Source organism: Geotrypetes seraphini, chromosome 11 (assembly GCF_902459505.1).
Source record: "Geotrypetes seraphini chromosome 11, aGeoSer1.1, whole genome shotgun sequence".
Classification (NCBI taxonomy): Eukaryota; Metazoa; Chordata; class Amphibia; order Gymnophiona; family Dermophiidae; genus Geotrypetes; species Geotrypetes seraphini.
In genome coordinates, this window is record NC_047094.1 from 4,412,344 (window position 1) to 4,431,285 (window position 18,942).

The following is an 18,942-nucleotide window of genomic DNA, read 5'->3' on the forward strand; positions in this document are numbered from 1 at the left end:
GAAAAAGGTTTGCATATCCTTAATTCTCGATATCATATATTGCCCCCTTTTTGCATCAAAGGCGGCTTGAAGTCTTTTCCGATTGCTGTAAATGAGGCCTTGATTTCCAGTGTGGTAAAGCTGCCTATTCAAAAGCCTCCAGATCCTGTAAATGCTTTTGTTTGATCTCTCCCCAAAAGTGGCTCAATGATGTTGAGGTCAGGAGACTCCAGAACCTTCACTTTTTCCTGCTGCAGCCACTGAAAGCTCAACTTGGTCTTATGTTTTGGAACACGGTCATGCTGGAAAAGTCCAGGCTCCCACCATGTGCAGCTTCCCGGCTCTTGAAGGCAATTCTCCTCCAGTATTTTCCAATAAAGTTGTTGCATTCATCCTGCAATCAAGTTTGAATAAATTCCCTGCGTCACTGTAGCCACCACCACCACCTCCCCCAAGCAGAGATCCACTTTCATGCTTCACAATATTGATGGTGTGCTTCTTTTCATAGTATAATGTGCCACACTTTCACAAAAATTATATAGATGTCATAAATAAGTGTAGACAGTGCTGCTTCAGTTCAAGGGGGTGTATATTTCAAAAAACGGAGGAAAAAGCCTCAGGCAAATGCCCTCCCACCACCACAATGGTGGATAAAGGTGGTTGGGTGGTAATCTTCATTGGCAGAAAACCTCCATTGCACTCCCTGTTGAATAAACTATAAGCAGGGCTGTCTATGCAATCGATAGATGAAAAAAAACTTTCAACTTATCTATGATCGGTACACCGACGATGGCCAGCGTTTCACCAACTTGCTGCCTCAGGGTGTAACAGAATCTGATCAAACTAGGGCCAGAAAAGAAAATTAAATCAAAACTGGACTTATGCTTAACTTCAAACAAGTTTAAAGAAGCCACTCTGACATACCTTTTAACCGGGGCGTGAAGAACGTCTCCTCTGATCAAAAAGATGGCCACATCACGACTGTACGGGGTTAAAAGCTCCCGGGAGATGACGTCAAAACCCGGAAGTGGTTGTTCAGTAAAAATGCTGACCAAGCTACAGACACGTAGAAGATCGATGTTGCTGCGTTGCTGATCACAAGGAAGAAAATTCAATGCAGCCAAGGTTTAAAACAAACTACAAAGGCTGTTAAAGACTGTATTGTTTTCCACAACCGACATTGCATTAGAAAATCTATTCAAAACTGGTTCATTCATTTATTTGAATATTTTTAAGTTTTGATTTTAATTTTGTTTTAATTTTTCTTATATTCTATATTTTATTTTTTGTCTCTCTTAATTTTTGTGATGTTTCTTGTGTTTTTCAATAAATAAAAACGTTGAAATTAAATATGTCAAAATTATGTATGTCAAAAGAATTGCTCATTCTTGTATTTGTTAGTGATCACTAGCAATGCAGAGCCAAGGCAACTGGAATAACATTTCCAGACCGAAGACTTGCCAAAAGAAGAGGAGAAGAAAAGTCTGAATGACTGGAGTTACAGAAATATACTCCAATCAAGTCTCGAATTCAACCCGTTAGGTTCTTCACTATTCAATCTGTGGATCCATATTTGTTCTGCTTTTAATAAATGCTGTTGACGGTCCATGTGGCTTATGTCTATGTTGTCAATAACACAACACTGTAGATCCGTAAATAAATGATTATATTCTAAACAGTGAGTGACCATAGGGGCCTGAAGCCTGTTATTACGGATACAGCTTTTGTGCTCGATAGCCCGTGTTTTAAAAGGGCGAGTTGTTTGACCCACGTAGATCATGGAGCAAGGGCAGATGAAAATGTAGACCACAAAGGTAGAGGTACATGTAGTGACATGTTTTAACTTGAACATTTGACCTGTACTTGGATGAATAAAAAAGTCAGTAAGTTCTCGTGTGACAGTGCAGATAGAACAACTTCCACATTTAAAGTGGCCTGCTGATTGAGTAGTGATTGGGTGTGAATCCATGATGTCAGACGGACTGAGGCTTTTTCCTCCGTTTTTTGAAATATACACCCCCTTGAACTGAAGCAGCACTGCCTACACTTATCTATGACATCTATATAATTTTTGTGAAAGTGTGGCACATTATATTATCGATATTTCACATATCCGAGTTTCTTTTGTTTTGTTGTGCTTCTTTTCATAGGCCTGGTTGACGTCTCTCCAAACAGAATTTATGGTTGGTACCATAAAGTTCAATTTTGGTCTCCTCACTCAAAATTTTGGTCCAGAAGTTGAGGCTTCTCTAAATGCTGTTTGGCATATGTTAAGTGGGCTGTTTTGTGACACTGATGCAGCAACTCTTAGCATGCAGCCCGTTTTTTATTCAGTTATTTTGCATGCTGGGACAGCCACACCACTTTATTTCAGTTGAAGTTGTTTATGGGATTTTCTTACAAAAATGTTTCCTGGCAGTTGTGTCTGAAATCTTTCTGGTCATGGCTTGGCATCAACAGAACCCATAATTTTCCACTTCTTGTTCAGTTTGAACAGTCCTGATTCAAAACCTTTGGATATCTTTTTATATCATTCTCCTGATTTATAAAAACTAACTACTTTTGTTGAGATCTTTGACAGTTTTTGCTTTCCTCATGCTTCAATGCAGCCCTGGATTAAATACACAAGGAAATCAAAGTGTGTGTGTTTTTCACAAATGATACACCTCTTACAAATTCTTCCAGGGGTATGTAAACTTAAGCACAACTGTTTGTTTAGAGGAGACAGGAGACCCTGCAACATGATTAATCCTGATTTTAAAAAATTTAATGCATTAATTGCAAAGTTAACTAACTTTGCAGCCCCATTAAAAAAACTTCACACATTCTGCACATCATGCAAGGAATGTCACAGTAAAGTGCTTTATCCCTAAGTAACAGTATCTTAAGCTTAAAATGGGTGATAAACTGGTTTCAAGGAATGGCATGATCCGGGCATCAAGCAAATGGTAAAAGGAACGATCCAAGACCACCTCATTCTGTGAGGAGTAGCAAGAAGGAGAAATTAGGTTCTTACCTGCTAATTTACTTTCTTTTAACTTCTCCAGACCAGTAGAGGTTAATCTTTACGAATGGGTATATATCCAATCATGACCAGCAGGTGGAGACTGAAAACAAAACTGTGGGACAGTATATAATATACTCCCTTCTCTATTTCCCTCAGTCTGCCGAATAGCCAAGCAGAACCAAGAACTGGAAAACAGAAAGAAAACAATACTCCGAACAGGAGTAACAAATAACATACCCAAGTGCTGTTGGAAAATGCAGAGGAGAAATACCCAAAGGAAAATGTCCCCACAGCTTGCCAGCTAAGCCAGCCGAGCCACAGCCGCTGTTCTTCAATTCTCCCCGGCCCTAGAAAAATACTAGAACCCGCAGCAAAAAACAAAAACTGCCCGCAAAACAGCCCCAACAACAACAACAGACAGGGTGGGGACCTCTACTGGTCTGGAGAAGCTAAAAGAAAGTAAATTAGCAGGTAAGAACCTAATTTCTCCTTCTTTAGCACTCTCCAGACCAGTAGAGGTTAATCTTTACGAATGGGAAGTACCAAAGCAGTCCCTCACACGAGCGGGACCCCCGAAGGGCTGACACCAGAACACACACACCGAACACCGCGTCCTGACGCGCCAGAACATCTACCCGAAAGAGTCTGACAAAGGAATACAAGGAAGACCAAACCGCAGCCTTACAAATGTCCACTGGAGGCACGAGCAACGACTCAGCCCAAGAAGCCGCCTGACCCCGAGTAGAATGAACTTTGAGAAACTCCGGAACGGGCTGCTGCCCCAGAAGAGAAGCGGAAGCAATAGTCTCCTTGATCTAGCATGCAATAGTAGCCTTAGAAGCGCCAGCCCCCCTAAGAGGACCAGTCAGAAGGACAAAGAGATGATTTTATTTCCTGATCTCCTGGGTCCGCTGCACATACGAGCGAAGGACCCGACCAACATCCAACTTGCGCAGCTGTCTTTGCTCAGAAGAGCCCTCCCAACTACCCAAGACCGGGAGGACCACAGATTGATTGACATGAAAAGGAAAAACTACTTTCGGCAGAAAAAGAAGGATCAGGCCTCAAGACAACCTGCTCCCTAGAAAACTCCAAGAAGGGAGCCCTACAAGAGAAAACCTGTAGCTCAGAAACACGCCTAGCGGAAGAAATGTTCACCAAAAAGACCGTCCTCGGAGTAAGGTCCTTCAAAGAGCAGCCGCCCAACGGTTCGAAGGGCGGGTGCATCAGAATAGAGAGAACCAGACTGAGATTCCAAGAGGGAACAGAGGGCCGCACGGGAGGCCTGAGCACCTTGGCCGCCCGCAAAAAGCGAATCACATCAGGAATGGCTGTCAAACGCTGACCTGTCACAAACCCCCGAAAGGCTGACAAGGCCACAAGCTGAACCCGGAGAGAAGCCGAAGGCAGGCCTCTATCCAGGCCATCTTGCAAGAACTCTAGGATGTTAGGCACAGAAACATGAAGAGAGACCACTCCCCGCGCCTGGCACCACCCCTCAAAGAAGTGCCAAATCCACACAGAAGCCTGAGAGGTAGAAAGCCTCCAGGACCCCAAGAGTGTAGAAATCACCCTATCTGAATACCCCTTCTTACCAAGGCGACCCCTTTCAAAAGCCAAGCCGTAAGACAGAAGGGAGACGGGTCGAACATGGGAATGGGACCCTGCGTCAGAAAGTCGTCCAAGGGAGGCAGAGGAAGAGGATCCGCCACCAGAGTGTCACCAGATCTGCGTATCACGGATGTAGAGGCCAATCTGGAGCCACCGGAACCACCAGACCCGGATGGCGAACAATGCGGAGAAGAACTCTGCCCACTAATGGCCACGGAGGGAACATGCACAACAGCCCCTCTGTTGGCCATGGTTGAACTATAGCATCCAGACCCTCGGCCAGTCCATCCCTGCGACGACTGAAGAAGCGGAACACCTCGGCATTGCCACTCGTGGCCATCAGGTCCATCAGGGACTGATCCCAAGCCTGCACTATCAACTGAAAAGCCACGGGGCTGAGACACCACTCTCTGGGATCTAAGATGTGACTGAGGAAGTTCGCCTGAACATTCTCCACCCCGGCCATGTGAGAGGCCAAGAGGTCCAGAAGACGTGACTCCGCCCCAAAGCATGAGCCGAGCCGCCTCCTCCGCCACCTGAGCGCTCTTGGTGCCTCAACGATTGACATAAGCCACCGCTGTGGCATTGTCAGACAGGACTCTGACCGACTTGCCCATCAAGAGGGAGCGGAAGGCTAACAGCGCCAGAGGGACGGCTCTGGTCTCCAACACGTTGATCGACCAGGATGCCTCCTCCATGGACCAAGTGCCCTGAGCTGAGTGACCTAGACACTGAGCCCCCCCAACCGAGGAGACTGGCATCCGTGAGAAGCACCGTCCACTGCGATAGATCCAGACTCATCCTCTGGACCAGATGAGAGGTCTGGAGCCACCAATGAAGACTGCAGCGCGCCAAGCCTCACAGAGGGACAGGGACCTCCAAACTGTGCTCTGGGGTGACCATCTATGGAGCAGAGCATACTGAAGAGACACATGTGGGCCCGCGCCCACCTCACAACATCCAGGAACGCTGCCATCGACCCCAAGACTTGGAGGAAATCCTGCGCCCGAGGACACCGGGACGCCAAAAGAAGGCGAATCTGAGATTGCAATTTGCTTACCCGGGCCTCTCGAAGGAAGACCTTCCCCAAGGAGGTGTCGAACAGAACTTCAAGTTTATTTCAAGTTTATTAGGATTTTATATACCGCCTATCAAGGTTATCTAAGCGGTTTTACAATCAGGTACTCAAGCATTTTCCCTCTCTGTCCCGGTGGGCTCACAATCTATCTAACGTACCAGGGGCTATGGAGGACTGAGTGACTTGCCCAGGGTCACAAGGAGCAGCGCGGGGTTTGAACCCACAACCCCAGGGTGCTGAGGCTGTAGATCCAACCACTGCACCACACACTCCTCCAGGTACTCCAGATGCTGAGCGGGGACCAACCGACTCTTGGAAAGGTTGACCACCCAGCCCAGTGACCGGAGAAACTCAACCACCCGAGCCGTAACTCGAGCGCTCTCCTGCAACGACTTCGCCCGAATCAACCAGTCATCCCAGTAGGGGTGCACCAGAATGCCCTCCGACTGCAATGCCGCCGTGACGACCACCATCAACTTGGTGAAAGACCGGGGAGTCGTGGCCAGGCCTAAGGGAAGCACACAGAACTGATAGTGCAGACCCAACATCGCAAAGCAAAGAAAGAGCTGAGGAGAGGTCCGAATGGAAACAGGCAAGTAGGCCTCCGCCAGAGCGAGAGAAGTCAGGAACTCCCCCGGCTGAACCGCCAGAAGGACAGACTGCAGTGTGTCCATGCGAATAAAAGGGAATTCTGAGAGTCCTGTTGACCTCGGTTTAAACCAAGGATGGGCCGAAAGGTCCCCTCCCTTTAGGGCCCCACAAAGGAAATGGCGTACCAGCCGATACCGCACTCCTGAGGGGACACTGTACAACTGCTTTGAGATCTAGCAAGCGCTGAAGGGTCTGGCGAAAGGCTAGCGTCTCCCATGCCACCTGACATGGAGAGGCTAGATATGATCCGGCAGAGAGCGGGCAAAATTCAAGTGCTTAACCGTCCCGCACCACCACCAGGACCCACTGATCGTACGTGATCTCGGCCCACTTGGGAAACAAGTTGCGAAGCCGGGCACCCACGGGAACCAAAGGGGGTGCCGGCAAAGAGCTATCGCGCAGGACGGGCAGCAGGGGAACCGGGGGGAACTCCCAGCCCCCCGACGGGCCCCCTGAAAGGACTGCATGCGCTAAGCCAACCGACCCCGGGGAAAAACCGGAAGCCTGGAAAGAAGCAGTCCCATGCCCCAGGCGAAACCTGCGAAATTCCCGCAGACGCCCCCGGGCAATGCCAACCCGAGACGCCGGGCGGGCACGGTCCTCAGGCAGACGGGGCACCTCAGAGTCCGTCAGAGTCTGAACCACCGGATCTAAGTCCTCTCCAATCAAAAACAACCCCCCGAAAGGGAAATTTTGGGAAGTTCAGTTCTGGACGCGGCAACTGCCGACCAAGCGCGAAGCCACAAGGTACAGCGTGCGGCCACCAAAAGTCCCAGACTTAGCCGCACCAAGTCACAAAGAACAACCAAGAGGAACGAGGCAGTCATCTCAATCTTCACCACCTCCTGATCCACTAAGGACCAGTCATCAGACTCACGATCCAGGACACGCTCAGACCACCGAAACACGGTGCGAGCCACCAGCCCCACACAAATAGCCGCCTGGACCCCCAAGGCAGAGACAGCAAAATTATACTTAAGAAGTATCTCTAACGTACGCTCCTCAGAGACCCTAAGAGCAGAACCATCCATAACAGGCACGGTATGCCGCTTAGTAAGTGCCGAGACCACCGCGTCCCCCATTGGCGAAATTAAGGTAGCCCTATCCCCCTCCGGGATGGGATACCCATGAGCCAAGGCGCACACCAAACGAAACGGCGCCCGTAGGCCACTGCGCCAGCACAAAATCCTGAAAATCCTGACGCACAGGAAAAGAGCGGGAAACAGGACAGACCCCCCTGAAGCAGAGGGGCCCCCATACGCGGGGTCTCCGGTGGCGCAACTTCAAAAATGCAGCACCAAGGAGACCTGCTACATCAGGTCTAAAAACTCATCCCTCTGAATAAAAAGCGCACCACGGACGCATCTGCTCTGGAAGACGGGAAACCCGTCGCCCCGCTGCCAGCGGGCGTCCCCTCTAGAGGATCCTGGAAGCCCGCCAAAGCGGCCAGGTCCTCAATCATGCCAACACGCTCCTCCGACCACCAATTTGCAATCCAAGCCCCCCCGCGGGCGCTTAGATGAGGGAGGAGGAAGAGGGGACGCCCAACGAAAAGAGAGAGGCAAAGCCATAGGGGGCGCGGAGGGAAACCACCCCCGAAACCCCCCAGGTGCACGTGGGACCCCCAATTGTCTGCACAAAGAAAGAAATTAAATTGGGGGCAAAAACCCCTGGGGGTCCCCAGGGACTCCCTGCCCCAGCAGGGGTCCTTGCTGAAACCTGCCCCTGTGTTTGCAATACAGGGGGAAGGTCACCTGAGGTTGCAGACAAAATGGAGGGGCCAGACAGAGAAAATGGCGAAGTTCCCTCCAAAAAAGCTCCCTCCATGGCCTGTAGCGGCTGAGAAGCCTGAACAGTCCCAGCCGCTAAAACAGGCAAGTTGGCATCAGCTGTCAAAAAATCAGCTGAGAGGGAATCCTTCGGGGAATCCCTCCGTGGGCGGTTGGGGAAGACCGGGCTTCCCCACTGCTCCCAGCCGACTCGCGAGGCACCATCGGCGGGGAGCTCTGGGCGCCTGCAGCCGCTGCCGACGGAGCTCTACCACCTCACCGGGCCAAACTACCGAGTTCAGTCCGGCTGCGAGTGCCTTGCGGCTGGACCAAATTGTGTCCCACTCCCCCGGAGAAGGGCACAAATGCTCCATACGCGACCTAGCTAGAAACAAAGTGCCAGTTAGATGAAAAAATACTGTAAAAAACAGTAAACTGACAGGGAAGCAGCAACCCTGCAGACCGGCACTACCTCAGGATTTTTTTTTTTTTTTTTACAGAACAGACTCCACAGGCTCTCAAAGCAATATGCCTTGCTTGATTTAGGAGGCAAGGCTTACTGCTGAGGCTCCTCTAAAAAAATGTGGGGAGGTGGAGGAAGTGGGGGGAGGGACCCCACTCGAGACCCGCTGGTTTGACACCCCCGAGGTCGGACGGACCCCCAAACAGGGCCCGCCCAAGCTCTGTCCGGCCAAAAACAGGGACTAGAAACCCCCTAAACAAATTCCAAGCCCTACCAAGGGAGATGGGTACAGATCACTCAACACCTGCTGGAGACTGAAAGAAGACCGAGGTAAATAGAGAAGGGAGTACCGTATTTTCGCGGATATAACGCGCACCATTGTAAAACGCGCACAGGGGTATAGCGCGCAGAAATCACGATGATATGTACAAAAACTTTTCTATACCGCGCTCAGGCATATAACGCGCATGCTGCCCGACTCTCCTCTGGCCACCCCGACTCTCCTTTCGCTCTCCCCGACTCTCATCTGGTTGCCCCGACTCACCCTGACTTTCGGTGCACTGCCCCGACTCTCCTCTGTTTGCCCCGACTCACCCTGACTTTCGGTGCACTGCCCCGACTCTCCTCTGGTTGCCCCGACTCACCGTTCACCCGCCCTGACTTTCGGTGCACTGCCCCGCCTCTCCGTGCCTGTCCCCCTTGAAGTCCTGTCCCCCCTTGAAGGTCTGCCTGTCCCCCCTTGAAGGTCTGCCTGTCCCCCCTTGAAGTCCTGTCCCCATCCTGAAAGCCTGATGCCCCCCCTCGACGTCCGATTCTTCTCCACCCTCGGCAGGACCACTCGCACCCCCACCCCGAAGGACCGCCGACTCCCCGACAATATTGGGCCAGGAGGGAGCCCAAATCCTCCTGGCCACGGCGACCCCCTAACCCCACCCCGCACTACATTACGGGCAGGAGGGATCCCAGGCCCTCCTGCCCTCGACGCAAACCCCCTCCCCCAACGACCGCCCCCCCCCAAGAACCTCCGCCCGTCCCCCAGCCGACCCGCGACCCCCCTGGCCGACCCCCACGACACCCCCACCCGCCTTCCCCGTACTTTGTGTAGTTGGGCCAGAAGGGAGCCCAAACCCTCCTGGCCACGGCGACCCCCTAACCCCACCCCGCACTACATTACGGGCAGGAGGGATCCCAGGCCCTCCTGCCCTCGACGCAAACCCCCCTCCCTCCAACGACCGCCCCCCCCCAAGAACCTCCGACCGACCCGTGACCCCCCTGGCCGACCCCCCCACCCCCCTTCCCCGTACCTTTGGAAGTTGGCCGGACAGACGGGAGCCAAACCCGCCTGTCCGGCAGGCAGCCAACGAAGGAATGAGGCCGGATTGGCCCATCCGTCCTAAAGCTCCGCCTACTGGTGGGGCCTAAGGCGCGTGGGCCAATCAGAATAGGCCCTGGAGCCTTAGGTCCCACCTGGGGGCGCGGCCTGAGACACATGGTCGGGTTTGGCCCATGTGCCTCAGGCCGCGCCCCCAGGTGGGACCTAAGGCTCCAGGGCCTATTCTGATTGGCCCACGCGCCTTAGGCCCCACCAGTAGGCGGAGCTTTAGGACGGATGGGCCAATCCGGCCTCATTCCTTCGTTGGCTGCCTGCCGGACAGGCGGGTTTGGCTCCCGTCTGTCCGGCCAACTTCCAAAGGTACGGGGAAGGGGGGTGGGGGGGGTCGGCCAGGGGGGTCGCGGGTCGGTCGGAGGTTCTTGGGGGGGGGCGGTCGTTGGAGGGAGGGGGGTTTGCGTCGAGGGCAGGAGGGCCTGGGATCCCTCCTGCCCGTAATGTAGTGCGGGGTGGGGTTAGGGGGTCGCCGTGGCCAGGAGGGTTTGGGCTCCCTTCTGGCCCAACTACACAAAGTACGGGGAAGGCGGGTGGGGGTGTCGTGGGGGTCGGCCAGGGGGGTCGCGGGTCGGCTGGGGGACGGGCGGAGGTTCTTGGGGGGGGCGGTCGTTGGGGGGAGGGGGTTTGCGTCGAGGGCAGGAGGGCCTGGGATCCCTCCTGCCCGTAATGTAGTGCGGGGTGGGGTTAGGGGGTCGCCGTGGCCAGGAGGGTTTGGGCTCCCTCCTGGCCCGATATTGTTGGGGAGTCGGCGGTCCTTCGGGGTGAGGGTGCGAGTGGTCCTGCCGGGGGGGGGGATGTATCGGACGTCGGGGAGTCGGCCGGGCAAGAGGGCTTGGGCTCCCTCTTGCTCCGATCGTGGATGCGGGTGGGAGCGCGTGCGAGCGGTCGTTCGGGGTGGGGGTGCGAGCGGTCCTGCTGGGGGGGTGAATCGGGCGTCGGGCGGGGTGGGAACTATGTTTAAAAACTTTTGTATACCGCGCTCAGGCATATAACGCGCGAGGGGTATGCGCGGTACGTAAAATCACGTATAACGCGCGCGTTATATCCGCGAAAATACGGTATATTATATACTGTCCCACAGTTTTGTTTTCAGTCTCCACCTGCTGGTCATGATTGGATATATACCCATTCGTAAAGATTAACCTCTACTGGTCTGGAGAAGCTAAAGAAATGCAAAAATGTCAACAGATCCCAATACGCCTTCTCTCCTTCCAACGATTCCACCTCTGCAGCAAATTACTCACGAGATTAACAGAAGACGCACACAAAAGCTGTCTAGCTGCCACACTGGGTTTAGAACCTACCTGGCCTCACACAGGCAGTAAGGGCTAAACCTCACCACCCCATCTTTATTAGGCAGGCCAAGCCGCCGGCGAGAGTCCGCACAGAGGAGGAGAAGGAAGTCGAACACCTGCGTGAGAATGAAAACTGTTTAGAAAGGGGAAAGGCACTGCACCGCACCTGAAAATCTAGGAGGGACGATATGTCCTACTGTACCTGCAGTCGGATACTGCTAGCAATGGCAGAGGTGTACAGGTGCTTATAATGCAGCTGGAGGTGGTTTATTAGCATTTCATACACTCTGGTGGCGTGCATGGCAGGCAGGCTGTACAGCTTGGTCTATAGGGAGGACAATAAGATCCATTAACAAAGGTCCTTTTTTTTTATTATTATTATTTATTCATTTTATAATTCACAACAAGTGTACAGTAAATATCAAACAATCAGAATACAATATCACTTGAAAATCTACCATATCATACAACAAAAAGACCCTAAACCCCTATGCCATACCCTGGCCCCTTCTTTCTCACCATGTCCTTCACGCAGATTGTCTTGACCTTCTTCCCTGTACCATTTATTACCCTGATTGTACCTATCCTCGCTGATTGTACCATTCTTCGCCGATTGTACCACCGTTCGCTGATTGCTCTATTTTTCTCTGTTTGTACCATTTTTCTCTGCCACCTATTTTCTCTGTTTGTACCATTATACCAATTTTGCTGATTGTCCAGCCCTTCTTCATTGTAAACCGCCTCGAACTACTATGGCTTTGGCGGTATATAAGAAATAAAATTATTATTATTATTATAACCCCACCCCCTCCCACTGCCATATACAACAAAAAATATACCACATGAATATAATATCTTATCATTCGTATATATTATTAATAGAAATCCAACCCCCCGATCCACATGTAAGAATTAAAATTGGGAAAAGTGTAAATTATTCATTATAATAATTTAAAAATGGTCTCCACACATCCTTAAATTTATTATAGTAACCTTTTTGAACTGCCAACGCTCTTTCCATTTTAAACACATGACATACTGAATTCCACCAGAAACAATAACTCAACCTTGTACAATCTTATCAGTTATACATTATTTGTTGAATGGCAACTCCCGTCAATATCATCAAAAGCTTATTATTGTTAGAATTTCTGGAGAGTTTAGAACAACCAAAGTCATCATGAGGATAACTTTAATTCATTTCCTATGTGATTAACAAAGGTACTTTAATATAAGTCATGTTAGCCTCTTCGCTGCCATTTCAGCATTTTCACCATGACGCCACTCATTACAGCAGCCAATATTTTAAATGACTTCTCCCAGTAGAGGTGGGTAGAGAAAGACTGTCTGAATTCAAGAAAGCGAGATCTTGGAGAGAGGAGATGATGGATGCTGCAGACTGGATGGGCGATTTGGCCTTTTATCTGCCTTCATGTTTCTATAAAGTTCTGTGGTTAGTGCCACATTGAGAACTGGCCTCTTATGTTCAACTCAAAACTTATTTCACAAAATAAGAAACACTAATGTAGAATTCCCACCCAAAAAATGCCAGAAAGATCCTCCATGAACACCGAGTGCCTAAGCAGTTCTGCCCTCTGCTGCTATAAGCTTCATGTCAGATATGCTACTTTTATACTAAAAAAAAAGCACAAAAGCACCACCAAGGGCTGGCCAGAATCAGGGAAGACTACCTTTATTCTTGGTCTGTGTTTTGGCATAAAAACACCTGCCTCAGAGGTCTGTAAAGCTTGAAAAGCCATCTGGAATACCTTGAAGTTTCCAAGACAATAAAACATAAGCAGAATTTGGCTGTCAGAGTGCAAAACAAAACGGCACAGATTTTTTTTTTTACTACTCAGACAGCACAATGTCAAAGAAAATACATCAAGAAAGCAAATATTCAAACACCTGCAGACATGGCTCTTTACAGGAGAACAGGTTAAGACTCTCACCTGCAGAATTACCAGGAGGCCCAGAACTGCAGTCTTGACATCTTCCAAGGCTGAAGGAGAGTCCCCGTCTCCTGAATCAACAGGAGGTGACAGGGGGCGTGTAACTACCTGAAATCAGAGAAACAGCCCTGTAAAACTATTAGCGACAAGGCCTTCGGAAAGTCAGCAATTCGCACATCCTCAAGTGATCACCCCCAAAACTAGATCATCTCTGCATCCCCCTAAAACTTTGCAAAGCAAAGCAAACAGAAGCAGGCAGGGAGGATTTAGGTGAAAAAGTAAAACATTCACCAGCTAAATGAAACAGAAACACGGGTCAGCATTCAACTGTCAGAGTTGTGTTTTAAAAATGGATCAGCTGTGGCTGTCAAATATTGAAATCTATGAAAAAAAAAAACAAAACTTGTGCTCTTTGTAACCAGAACTGGGATTCATGTAGAAGGCTAAAGTCTGAGAGCAAAAGAAATACAGGATGCAGATACTCAGCACCATCCTGATTAAAGGTGGTTGGCATCAGATCTTGTCCAGACAGTGGCAATGTTAGATGGCTTTTTATCTGTCCTAAGTTAGGTGGACAGCTGGCAATGTTGCCACACTGTACAGCCACGCTCTTCCCTACCATTACGCACAGTTATATTAAAACAGAACTCCTCCAGTGAAATCTAAACCATAAGTATGAAAAAAACCCAGAACTATTGTGAATGAGGAAGGAAAAAGCATCTTTGCAAAACTGCGGTAACACACCAAAACCCACTGCAACCACAACTACGTAAAAGGGCACTTTAGAAAGTGCTAGAACAGGGACTAGCCATAAGCAACACATCTTCCTTTTTATTCATACAGTTCCAAACAGTTCCAAAAAGGTACCAAGTTTTACATTTAATTGAATTTTGATTGGTTTCGAGATAAGCGCTCCCATCATGTTTCTCGATTGCGTTCGGGTCATGCACCACTACTGAATTGCTTTGTGAATATCAATATAATTTAGATATGCGAGTTTTAATTAAAAGCTGTTTTCTTCCCAATAAAAATTTTGATTTTTGGTCCATGGATTCCCATACAAGCAGTACACTGGTTACTAATTACACATAGAATAACTTAAAATTATACTGTTAATATTTAAAATTCAACAATCTAATGGTCCGATATTTTGGGATCGTCTCTTAATACCGTATTCTCCATTCAGGGCACTTAGATCAACAGAACAACATTTACTGATTATCCCTTCTTTAAAAGTAATAGGGGACCAGGAGATCGACTATTTTCTCGGTTATAGCACCCCAGCTCTGGAACAATTTACTTACGCAATGAATCCTCTTTAGAAAAATTTAATTCTTTTATAAGGATGCATTTGAGATCTAGATAGTATAACTTACCAGTCATTAAATCTCTTAGATCCTAATTAGACCTATGCATAGGTCGCAAACTTTTTCCTTCTTTTCTATGCTTATTTTTGCTTTTATATCTTTTTTGTGTGTTACCCACCATATGTGTTTTTCCCTAAATGTTTCTTCTCTTTCTTTAAAGATTGTAGTTCATCCCCCCTCACCTTCTGTACCAGTTATTTGTATATATATATTTTGTATTTAATTGTATAAAACTTTTCTGTTTTGTCCCCTATTTTTACAAATGTGCTACGCATTAAAATATTTGACATTGCGTGTACAACAAACCATAATAAAACTTGAAACTTATCAATTCTATATTTCACACTCAACTTGAATGAAACGGATACATTTATCCAAAATTTGTTCTAATTACAGTGGAACCTTGGTTTACAAGCATAATTCGTTCCAGTAGCATGCAGTGTTCCCGCTAAGCTGCGCTGGGGTGCGCGGGCGCACAAAATATTACCTCGCAGCGCACAAGTTTCTCGTCACAGCGCACACAGTGTAGAGCACAGTTCTTCAACCGCAGGTCCGCAAACAAAATCTTGCCGGTCCGCGAAGGATTCGGTCCCCGCCGCAACGAAAGGCCGGTGTCAGCTGACTTGCAACTTCCTGTTGCAGTCGCTGTGCCGGGACTCCTGCCTTCGCCGGGACTCCTGCCTTCCACCGCGTTTGCCTCCTGCCTTGTCTCCGCACCTCCAGACCAGCAGCGGCAGCTGTGTATGCTTTTAACTTCGGCACAGAGCTGCCCCTAATCAATAGTTTAGCGCGGTTTCATAAGGCAGCCTCGGGGCCTTTGCTAGGCCGGCCCACATCGCATCATCGAAGCGGGCCGGCTATCAAAGGCCCCGAGGCTGCCTCATGAAACCGCGCTAAACTATTGATTAGGGGCAGCTCTGTGCCGAAGTTAAAAGCATACACAGCTGCCGCTGCTGGTCTGAACTCTTGGGCCGCTGAAGGAGGGCAAAAAGCAGCTGTCCTGGAGGTTTCCCTTCCTCTCGCCTTTACAGGTTCCTTTTTTCCACCTTTTTTTTTTTCCTTCAAACGGCAACGGGCCCCAGCATCGACATCAATCAAGTAAGTTCCACTGTCAATCAAGCGGTTCTGCTCGGCCAAAGCTTCCCCTGTGACATGAGCCACCCTCAGGGGAAAGAAAGTGACCCACAAAGGTGAGGGGAAGGGGGGCAGATGATGGAAGTTGGGGGGGGGGGAGAGAGAGAGAGAGAGAGAAGGGGCAGATGATGGAATGGAGGAGATGAGAGAGAGAGAGAGAAGGGGACAGATGATGGAAGTGAGAAGAAGGGAGAGAGAGCAGAAGGCAGATGGATGTCAGTTGAGAAGGGAGAGCAGATGCTGAATGGAAGTGGGGAAAGAACACATACTGGATGGAAGGAGGAGATAAATAAAGGGGGAAGAAAATAGTAAGATAATGGAGGGGTGAGGGAAAGGGGTGACAAGCTGTGTGTAGACACAGTGAAAAGAGGGAAACGGGACTAAATAGTAAGAAAGAATTTAATTTAGATGGAGGCAGAAAATAGAGAAGGAAGACCAGAGAAGAAAAGGGAAGAGAGAGCAGAGAATGATCAGATCTGAGTGGAGGAAATGAGAAGAGAGATATGCTAAAAACCACAGGGGGGAGGGAAGGATAGAGATGCCAGACCATGAGGGGAACAGAAGGAAGATGATGGATGCTAGACCAAATTGGGGGGTGGGGGGGGGCAGGAGGAGAGATGGCAGGGAAAGACAGACAGTGAATGGAAGGGGCAGATGCTGGACTGAAGAGACAGAGAAGGTTATCATGCTGCTGTACCGGGCCATGGTACGCCCTCACCTGGAGTACTGCGTCCAGCACTGGTACTTTAAGAAGGACACGGTACTACTCGAAAGGATCCAGAGAAGAGCAACTAAAATGGTTAAGGGGCTGGAGGAGTTGCCGTACAGCGAAAGATTAGAGAAACTGGGCCTCTTCTCCCTTGAGCAGAGGAGATTGAGAGGGGACATGATAGAAACATTCAAGGTACTGAAGGGAATAGACTTAGTAGCTAAGGCAGGGAGAACGAGAGGGCACTCTCTAAAGTTGAAAGGGGATAGATTCCATACAAACGTAAGGAAGTTCTGTGGTAGAAAGCAACATATTTATTTGGCTCATAACTTGCTGGCGCCCGATATTTTTAGCTCACAGTGAAAAAAGTTTGCTCACAACACCCGCCCGCTTAGAGGGAACACTGGTAGCATGCTTGTAAACCCAAGTTACTCGTATATCAAAGCGAGTTTCCCCATAGAAAGTAAGGGAAACTCGCTTGATTCGTTCCACCTCCCATTCCCCCCGGCCAATGGCACTGCTCCACCCCATCCCCAAAAGACCCCCCCTCCCCTGAGGCCACTGGTGCGCTTTCACATCTCCCCCCCCCCCCCCCGCGAACTGGCATCCCCTGCCCAAACTGAAAGCTTACCCCCCCCTAATGTAGCACCAGCACGCAGCACCAACCCACAGGAGGTGTCAGTGCCCAAAAATTGTGCCTCTCCATCTGGGTCTTGATTAGCTGAGCATGCTCAAGGCCTTCTGGCTCCCGCCTCTCTCCAAGATTCGAGACATCCCTGCTCAGAAGAGCTTACAATCTAACTTGGACAGACATGAAAGGTTTAGGGATGCAGAACCCAAGGTGAGAGGAGTTAGGAGTCGAATGCATTCTCAAAGAGGTGGGCTTTGAACACTGCCATAGATGGAGCCCACCATAGGGATTCAGGAAGCTTGTCCCAAGCATACAATGCAGCAAGGTAAAAGGACGGAGTCTGGAGTTAGCAGCTGAAGAGAAGGGCAGATAGAAAAAAAACGAAAACCTTACCAGCTGAGTGGAGCTTTCCGGGGGGGGGGGGGGAGGAATCATGGGAGGAGATTAGTGAAGAGAGATAGGGAGGGACAACTGAGTGAATGCATTTGTAGGTCAGTAAAAGGAGTTTAAATTGTATTCGGAAGTGGATAGTAAGCCAATGATGTTACTTTAGGAGAGGAGTAACACAAGTATCACAACTCTCTAGGAACATGAGTCGTGCAGTTGAATTCTGGATGAATTGAGGGGAGCGAGATGGCCAAGCAGAAGGCCTGAGAGTAGTGAGTTGCACAATGAATATGTATAAACTTGATTTGCATATTTTCTTGTATGCATATTCACTGTGGATATCCTGACTGGCAAGGGGTGGGGGTGGGGGGGGGTACTCCAGAACCAGAGTTCAGAAACGCTGTGCCAGAAAGCTACAGCTTTCGTAGCAATTCCAGGCTTTTGAAATAGAAGCAAGTCAGGAATCAAATCCAATATTTCATAAGCTGAAAGCCAAGTGTTAGTTTGTTCAAAGTGGCTTGCAATAAAGACAAAATTCAAACAGATGAACAGTTTTCTCTTGGGGAGGCAGGAAAGCAAAAACCCACTGCAGAATGCACAATACCGGCTGCTGTGAGCCATGTGTACCTTTTCCAGGATATCCAGCAGGCTGTTGAAATGGTGCGTGTTACATCCATCTGCAAGATCCACCAATAACTGGGTGGCCAGTTTCCGGACCTGGTGATCTTTATCTTCCGGGATGTGCGAGAGCTGAGAAATCACCACCAGTTCAATAAGCTCCTCCTGAAGTAAGACAAAGGAGATGAAATCTAAATCCCACAGGTAAAAGGCAAGACTTGGACAGATATTGGAAGCCCTCGGCACCCTTGCAGTGCAGGCTTTGTTACTCCATGGGGATCTGATCGAAGGGAGGAGGGGCAGCTTAAAGTAAGATCATTTGCATCATGCTTATATTGATCAGCAAGGGGGGACCCTACGAAGAATCAGAAGAGCTTGTGGTCATTATAAAACAAACGTTACAAAATGGATATGAAGCTAGCATGTGGCATCCTGATTTTAAAGTCAAAACAAATCCTAAAGAGAGATACATACCTCATAAAATTGTCTATTGATGCTCAAAACAAATGACAACACGTCCAAAATCTTAATGCGGACTGCGCTACGCGACTCATTCCTGCAAGGCACAAACAAACTCTAGTCTGAATAGGCCTGGAGAGTGCTTAAAATGTCCATGCACATACAAAAAAAAAACACACACCCCAAATACTGGCTCTCAGTACCCTCAGCACAATTTAAAAAAAAAAAGGGGAAACTCTCGTATGCTGGTGTGTGTAAGAAAAATTAAATAGTAGAAAATTACCAGTCCAAACAGTATGAAACGTTCACAAAAAACATCCCACCGTTCACCATGCAATAAGTGATGTAAGAAGGGAAAAGGGTCTTTGAAGCCTGCTTGGTTAACCAGGACTAAACAAGGTTCCACATTTCTATCATTGAGCCTAAAAAAAAACCCTCGGAACTT

At 49.0% G+C, this 18,942-nt stretch overlaps 1 protein-coding gene across 6 annotated transcripts in view; it reads right to left on the minus strand.

Annotated features, from left to right (window-relative positions):
* The window catches only part of TSC2 (TSC complex subunit 2), a 99,632-nt gene that overhangs the window by 59,134 nt on the left and 21,556 nt on the right, over nucleotides 1-18,942 (minus strand). For all 6 annotated transcript variants that reach the window (XM_033962970.1, XM_033962969.1, XM_033962967.1 and 3 more), the window contains exons 14-18: nucleotides 18,513-18,594; nucleotides 18,048-18,203; nucleotides 13,193-13,300; nucleotides 11,443-11,565; nucleotides 11,250-11,356 (exon numbers count right to left, since the gene is read on the minus strand). In XM_033962970.1, the coding sequence (XP_033818861.1) occupies nucleotides 11,250-11,356; nucleotides 11,443-11,565; nucleotides 13,193-13,300; nucleotides 18,048-18,203; nucleotides 18,513-18,594 (576 nt within the window). The remainder of the gene's footprint in view (nucleotides 1-11,249; nucleotides 11,357-11,442; nucleotides 11,566-13,192; nucleotides 13,301-18,047; nucleotides 18,204-18,512; nucleotides 18,595-18,942) is intronic.